We start from the raw sequence: 7500 nt of genomic DNA on the forward strand, positions 1-7500 counted from the left end.
AGGGACTGTCAGCTGCGCACGGGGGGGGGGGGGGGGGGCTGCATGCAAGGGCTAAACCGTGGAACAGAGGGCATGAATAACCAAAGAAAACGGGGATTGAGAGGGAGAAAGTTACGCTGAGGCACATTCAGAGTCTCATCTACCTCTTGAGATTGTCTACAATAATGTACAAAAAATGTCATGGTTTTCCGCAGCAACTACAGCTTTCTTAAAACAAATTCCAGTCATTATTAAAGCGATCCAAGTCCAGACTCTGGACGCTTTTCATTAAAAAAAGGGAAAAAATCTACACAAAAACTACTCGATACGGTAACTCGCAGTCTTGAAGTTCAAGACACGAAGCTCAATACTTCCAAAACAAAACCTCTCGTAAATGAACCGCGATCACGCAAGGGCCGCCAATGATACCCATATCTACACAAAAAAAAAAAAAGAAAAGCAAACCATGACCTGTAAAATTGAAACAAAAGCTACAGTATATCCACGGGCCTACGAAGAATGAAAGCGTGCCCTCGGTAACATTCCTTCCTCACCTTATCAGCTGTTCCGTTGAAGCGCACGTGACCTGTGTCCTGGGCGGGACAGATAGATAGTCTGGTGTTAGTTATTGTGGCTCCGAGAATCGGCAGATTACGAAGCGATGGTGTTATACATGGAATGAAAAGATCCACAGCTGGTTCAGTAAACGCGACAGGATTACAACACGCCACCTATTAACAGGTATATGAAGAAGCTGTTCCGATATGAATTGTACATTATTGTTTTGTGCTCGCCTCTTCCATGCAGCTGTTAGATAAGAATATGCATAGATATGCACATCACACATCAAAAAAGGGAAGAAAAATAACGAATAGAAAATCAGCCAAAAATGTGGCGGAAGCAAAAAAAGGACAACATCATTAAAAAAAAATCATTTGATGTTACCTTATAAAGGGTTAACATGCAGACTTTAAGAAGTTATTACAAAAATAGGGGAAGGGGGGGGGGGATTGTCACCTTCTGCTTACAAGGCGAGAAAAGAAAAGGGTATTAGTAAATCATAAGAATGTTTTATGTGTCGGTTCTCAAGTGATGCTTGTGAGAAATTTACCTGAAATAAAACTGAAATAAAATAAAGAAAATTGGAGACTGTGCGTACGAATCTATTGAGCAGAAACGGAAAATTTAAAGATAAGAAACTTAGAATAGCAATAGCAACAGCTCTTAATCTAGTGACTAGAACTTAGCATTGCAATAAAAAACTAAACAAAATAAAATAAAAAAAACACGTTTATCATCTAAGCACAGATTGCATAAACTCATAACATCAGCTTATTTGACATCGGAAGGATAATGTGTTAATCAAATTCGATTCCATGACAAAATTTGATCGCATAAAATTCCATGCTTCTCTCAACACGATCCAGAGGTCGACGGTCGAGCAAGGTACCGGAAGGGTGACTTTAGCTTCTCTTTTCCTTAAAGACGAGGTCCGTGTCTTTACCTTATGATCCTAAAGAGATGTTTTGTGTAATTGTGTATTCGGAAACTGATGTCAGAAGAATTGTTCATTCTAGCATGATGTATGTAAGTACGCTCATATATAAGTGTGTGTGTGTGTGTGTGTGTGTGTGTGTGTGTGTATGTGTGTGTGTGTGTGTGTGTGTGTGTGTGTGTGTGTGTGTGTATGTTGCGTGCTTGTGTGTGTGTGGGCGTGCTTGTGTGTGTGTATGTGTGTGTGTGTGTGTGTGTGTGTGTATGATGTTCTTCTTCCTCTTCTTTTCTTTTTTACTGGACCCCGCCTTTATAAAAAGGATATTGTTAACTAGTTATTAACTGGCAAGTGAACTGTTAATCTTTAAGTCAACCATTTCAGGGTATTTTATATTAAGAAATCTGAGCGTGCAGAAGTGTCAGTATCTGTTAGCTTTTCCTCAATATATAGTAAATGCCTAATATTTTTTTTTTCCTTTTTACTATAAAAAGATGCACTAGTTGAAAAAGGATATTTATGGCTCTTTAAATATCTTATGTAAAACGTTTTTAAAGAAATGTTGATGACTTTCTGGATGTATCGGCTTTATTGGAAAATCCTTTATAAAATAATATCGGTTTTATAAATATGGTCGCATCAATTATATGCGGTATACTTTTTGAAAATATCTATGACGTTCTAGCTACAGTTGTATTGATTTTATGCGAAACGATTTTAGGTTTATGCAATAGTGTTTAGGATTATTAATAATGTCTGACAGTTCAGCTTATAGTTAGGCTCTAAGGTATTGATTTATGATAATAATCTATTATTAGCATCTCTTTGAAGCTCGGTTTCCATTTATAGATTAACCAAAAAATAAAAATAAATAATTCCAAATCATTAAACTAATACCCATAACTAGAGATGCTAATAGCACTGATGAGCAGCATATCTAACTATTCTACTTTAAAATCATCCTCCCTTGCAGCGTTATTTGCAAAATGAAGAGAAGTCCCATTTATAAAAATAGAGAAAATAACTGAAACTTGCTATATCTATTTTGCAGAGCGTCAACAAAAATGGATTTATCAATTTATATCGCCAAATACAATGTTGTATAAACTACATTTAACTACTCAACTGAGCTAAACTGCAGCTTTTGTGTTTAATTAAGCAAAGCAGTTTACGAATACTTTATGAAAGCTTTATGAACCACCAGCTGTTTTTTAATGTCGAATTATCCCAGCAACCATCTGGAGGCTGTTTCACGTGTAGCTAACTAAGAGTATTTTTTTTTTCTAATGTAACTGTGGCGCTTTGTCTATCAGGGGGAGAAAAGCGATAAGGGATAATTGAGTCTATATAGCACACTACAAAAAAATATCACATTAAAAAAGAGAGAGATGAGAAAGAAAGTGTGTAGATAACAAAAAAAAAAAAAAAAAAAAAAAAAAATGTGTCAGGGAAAATGGACAGAATGAATAATTAACAGCGCTCGCTGTATGAACAAAAACAGCAACAAAAATAGTAAATGAAATAAACAACGTAAACAAGGGTGGGAAAAGCTGTACAATCGAAACAGATCCAGATTCTCGGAACAGGAAAGGTCAAACTGTCAACGGGGATAGACGGATAATGAAACGTGGCGACTTTGTCCTAAGACTTTAAGCAGTTACCCTGATTTTGATAGTTTGACCATCAGGCTCCTTCTGTCCCATACCTACTTGCTAGTCTATATAGGAGTCCCACACAGAGGTCGAGCATCCGTTGTTTTAGATGAGATTTTCGACTTAAAAAGCGAATTTTCTTATTAATACTAAACACGTGGCCAAGTAAGCATCACGGAAACCTTTGGTCGCTCAGGATGTCCTCGTATTTGCCATGATAGACCGAAAGGCTTCGAAGATAATGAATAAAAAGTCTTGAGAATGGGACTCATATAATCTCATATGAATGGATCTTACTTGGCCAATCTAGAAGGAAGGACTCGGGGCAGATTAGGGCTACAAAAATAAGTGCAATGTTCTGCAGCATTTGCTAAACCCGTCGAACCACAGAATGAAACTGGTGGGAGGAAAGGCCAAACACATTTCCAGCATCCGATCTCTGCTTGTATCTCACTGAGAGAGATAACAGCAACCGATCATGTATTGTCGGAAATCTGTTCGAGTTTCATACAAGTGGCTGACTTAAGGGACAAGTACTAGAACAGCTACACTTTTATATATATTTACTTTTGTTGTTTCACTGACTTCATTTGTTTTGGCTGAGGCACAACTTCGGGGAGGAACGCAATGTTTTACTCGGAGCTAAGTGTGCTGGGAGATGGAGCTGCTAGCGAATGTCGTGTATTCATTTTGGTTAATTGGCTCTATTGCTCTTTTTTTTCTTTCCTCTCTCTCTCTCTCTCTCTCTCTCTCTCTCTCTCTCTCTCTCTCTCTCTCTCTCTCTCATTATACTCCGTCTCTAGTGCTCTCTCTCTCTCTCTCTCTCTCTCTCTCTCTCTCTCTCTCTCTCTCTCTCTCTCTCTCTCTCTCTCTCTCTCTCTCTCTCTCTCTCTCTCTCTCTCTCTCTCTCTCTCTCTCTCTCTCTCTCTCTCTCTCTCTCTCTCTCTCTCTCTCTCTCTCTCTTTCTCTATCTATCTATCTCTGTCTCTTTTTCTTATCTCTTTCGCTGTCTATCTTTCCATGTATATATTTATTTGATTCTCACACTCTCACTTCCTCTCATCTCTTCTTCATTCCTCTTTTTCTCTCGCTGTCTACCTACTCATGCCTATGCATAATTCCTTCCTTCCTACTTCTATTCCTCGATTTATCTCTCACTCATACACTCCCCCTTCTTTTTCTCTTCTCTCCCTCCCCTTCTCCCTACCCCACTGTCCCCCAGCCCTCTCTAAGCCCCCTACCATCTCTCTCTCGCTCCCCCCCCTCTCTTTCTCTCTCTCTCTCTCGCTTCACACTCTGTTTACAGTGCCAGTCAAACGAGCTCAGTTCGGCGTTCATCACACACTGTACCGTGGTAGTGTAAGCGGCGTGTTAAGTTGATATTTGCGTTAATTAAGCAGATACATTAATTAATGGGGGTTTTAATCCTCTCTGGGCCCTTATGAATTATTATCATCAGCATTCACATACCTTTGGGGTTTTTATGAGTTAAGATTATTACGATCGAGGAGATTTAACCGTTTTAGCTTTTACAAGGGTGAGATTAGTGACTAGTTAATGAAGCTAATGAGCTAGTGGTTTAATAATAAAATAATCAAGAAAATCGTCGTTAATAGCACGAAGCCGTGAAAAGGAAGCAGCGTTGTTAAAGTCTGCACAGTGTGAGTTGCTTCTGTGAGAGGAATTGGTTCTAGGCTCAGCAACACTCCCAGCACACTGACCGCTCCGCCCGCACGCCCACGGCGGTCGGTGCGCGCGCGCGGGCGGGCGGAGGCGCTCTACTCCAAGGCACTCTATCGTCAGTCTCACCATATCTGCCGACCTCTCTGGCTCCCGCGACCCCGCCCGTGGTGGAGGCGAGGGGCGTGATCTCAAAAATGGACGAGGTTGAGAAATAGGCTTACCGGGGGAAGACTTTGGAGGGTGACTGGAGAGACAGTTGAGCCCAAGCCAAGACTTTACCCCTTGTTCCCGAGGCTCACGTCTTCATACTGAGGTCAAACTCTGTCTCTGCTTCCCCTCTTAGAGCCTTACTTCTCCTCCGTCTGCATTTTAAAGGCACCCCGTCTATCTAGAGAGGTCTCCCCACTGCGCACACACACTCTCGTACCAAGCATACATGTGCGAGCTCCGGTCTCACGCAGCGCCGGACGCCTCTCCGAGCCGACAACCCCGCGAGAGGGAGCGCAGTAGCCGAGGGTCGCCAGATACCTGTCGTTCGCTCAAAGACCATGCGACACTAAGGAGTGACATCACACGACTAACAACAGCCAAGCCTTCAGGTCTACTCTAGCTCAGGCAATTCTAAGCTGTCTGACATCACATCCTACTGCCACAGGCACTGACGGAGGGCGACCGTGAAACAGACTCTAGGATGTTAACTTGAAGAATTAAGAAAATAAAGAATGACGATCTAAGCCAGTCCATGCTGAGTGGTGGCTTCTTCCAACGGTGTGACGCACCTTCGCCTTGTCCCCGAAGTAGTAATAATCACGCACCTTCTCTGCCACATAGTCCTTCTTTCGGTTGGTGTACCCATAGGTGGAGAAGAAGGAGGAGCCGGTCTCTACCTTAGAGAACGGCTTCTTGTCGGAGGCAGCGCCGAATACTGTGTCTGGCTCCTCCCACTGGGCACCGCTCTTGGCGGAGTAGCGGTATGACGAGTCGGGCATCACTGCGGAAACAGAGGTCAGGTCAGAGAAAGATTAAGATGATGTGGGCGGAGCTAAATATGGTCCATATTAATTAACGTGGGAACGCAGCACTGCGAGAGAACAATAAGACAGGACAGATTCATGAAAGTCAGTTTTCTCAACAGTAAGTAATTAATGGACTATATTCATTCTAGCTCCTATCTGCATCTCTGTCATGGAATATCAAAGTGCATCCGATCACCTTTAATATTCCTAATAATCTTTAGTCCTTTGAAGCTATACCCAACTCCCACTATATCCTGGCCAGGACAATAGATGCGTATATATGGCACATTGTAATCTCATCTGATCCAGTCCCAGGTATTGTATCAAATCCTCTTTTGTGTTTCCCTGCTTTGAAACGATCAGCTTCATGAATAGCAACCATAGGGTTTCCTGTGAGGGTTGAGATGCCTCTGCAGTGCCTCTGTTGCGCAGAAAAGAGGATGAAGAGGAGTTATCATCAACCCACTTTTCTACTTTGTGTTTGCCAAATCTCACAGCTGTCCAATGTTGACTAAAATGAATATTGAAAATCTACTTGTCAGTATCGTATAAACTTGCACGTACATGTATCTGTGCCTACGTAAACTCTTTTCCCTTGCATACATATAATGAATACCACTCGATATGAGAGAGGACATAAAACACACTTGACACCATGCTTGAAATACCCTCGAGGCATAAAAAGGCATCTGAGTGACACATACAAAGAAAAAAACAACATGAAAGGACACTTCAATACTCACCTTTTAACATAAAACATACAATGATAGGGACAAGTCCAGGTCCTGGTAGAGTAAGGGAGATGAAGGAGAAGAAGAAAGACAAGGAAGAGAGAGAGAGAGAGAGAGAGAGAGAGAGAGAGAGAGAGAGAGAGAGAGAGAGAGAGAGAGAGAGAGAGAGAGAGAGAGAGAGAGAGAGAGAGAGAGAGAGAGAGAGAAAACGGGAGGAACTTCGATAGTCTTAAATCTTATCTGTTGTTGTGCGCCACGTGTCAAGTGCCCCCATGTGATCACAGCTCTAGTGCTGTTACTCGCTGGCGCCACGCAAGGCATACTATCGTGCGCCTTATGCATACCATGGTCTAAAAATAGGAGACTGTATACGGCCTAAACTTGCTGAGGATGAGGGCCTGCTCGCTGATCCCCTGTAAGGGAGAGCGACCAGCCTAATCTCCTTGTCTCGCCCCCACCCGTGCTTCCCCCAGCCCCCAGCCCCCTTCCTCCCCTCCCCTTGCTTCTGCTCTGCACATATAGGTTATCGATCCTCGTCTCTCTTATCAGTTAATCCTACATATTCCAGCCATTAATTTGGCACACTCTTTGCCCGAGTAATCTTTACCACTTACCTCCCGGCTTCCTCTTACGGTCATGTGACCTCGCCCCCTCCCCCTCCCCCTCCCCCCTACACACACATTTCCTTCTATCTGTTTCTCCCCATCACCCTTCCCTCTTCTTCTCCTTCTTTCTTCCCTCTCTTCTCCTTCTCCCCCTCTATTTCCCTCCTCTTCTTTTCCCTTTCTGCTCCCCCTCTTTCCCTCATCAAACCCACCCTCAGCCATCCCTCTTTCTGTATCTTCCTATCATCCTTCCTCTTCTCCTTCCCCTCCTCTTCTTCTCTGCCCTTCTTTCCTCTTCTTTCTCCCTCTTTCCCTCATTACCTGTGCCTAATGACAAATCTG

At 42.7% G+C, this 7500-nt stretch overlaps 1 protein-coding gene across 46 annotated transcripts in view; it reads right to left on the reverse strand.

The window, feature by feature from the left end:
- LOC122248372 (uncharacterized) overlaps positions 1 to 7500 on the reverse strand; it is a 72028-nt gene that overhangs the window by 9479 nt on the left and 55049 nt on the right. For 31 of the 46 annotated variants that reach the window (XM_086543547.1, XM_086543551.1, XM_086543548.1 and 28 more), the window contains 2 exons: positions 5586 to 5797; positions 534 to 572 (listed from right to left, as the gene is read on the reverse strand). In XM_086543547.1, coding sequence (XP_086399673.1) covers positions 534 to 572; positions 5586 to 5797 — 251 coding nt within the window. The remainder of the gene's footprint in view (positions 1 to 533; positions 573 to 5585; positions 5798 to 7500) is intronic. The other 15 variants (XM_086543563.1, XM_086543559.1, XM_086543544.1 and 12 more) reach the window with 4 other exon arrangements.

Source organism: Penaeus japonicus, unplaced genomic scaffold, assembly GCF_977035675.1.
Source record: "Penaeus japonicus unplaced genomic scaffold, GWHDUDI00000001_assembly GWHDUDI00000013, whole genome shotgun sequence".
Classification (NCBI taxonomy): Eukaryota; Metazoa; Arthropoda; class Malacostraca; order Decapoda; family Penaeidae; genus Penaeus; species Penaeus japonicus.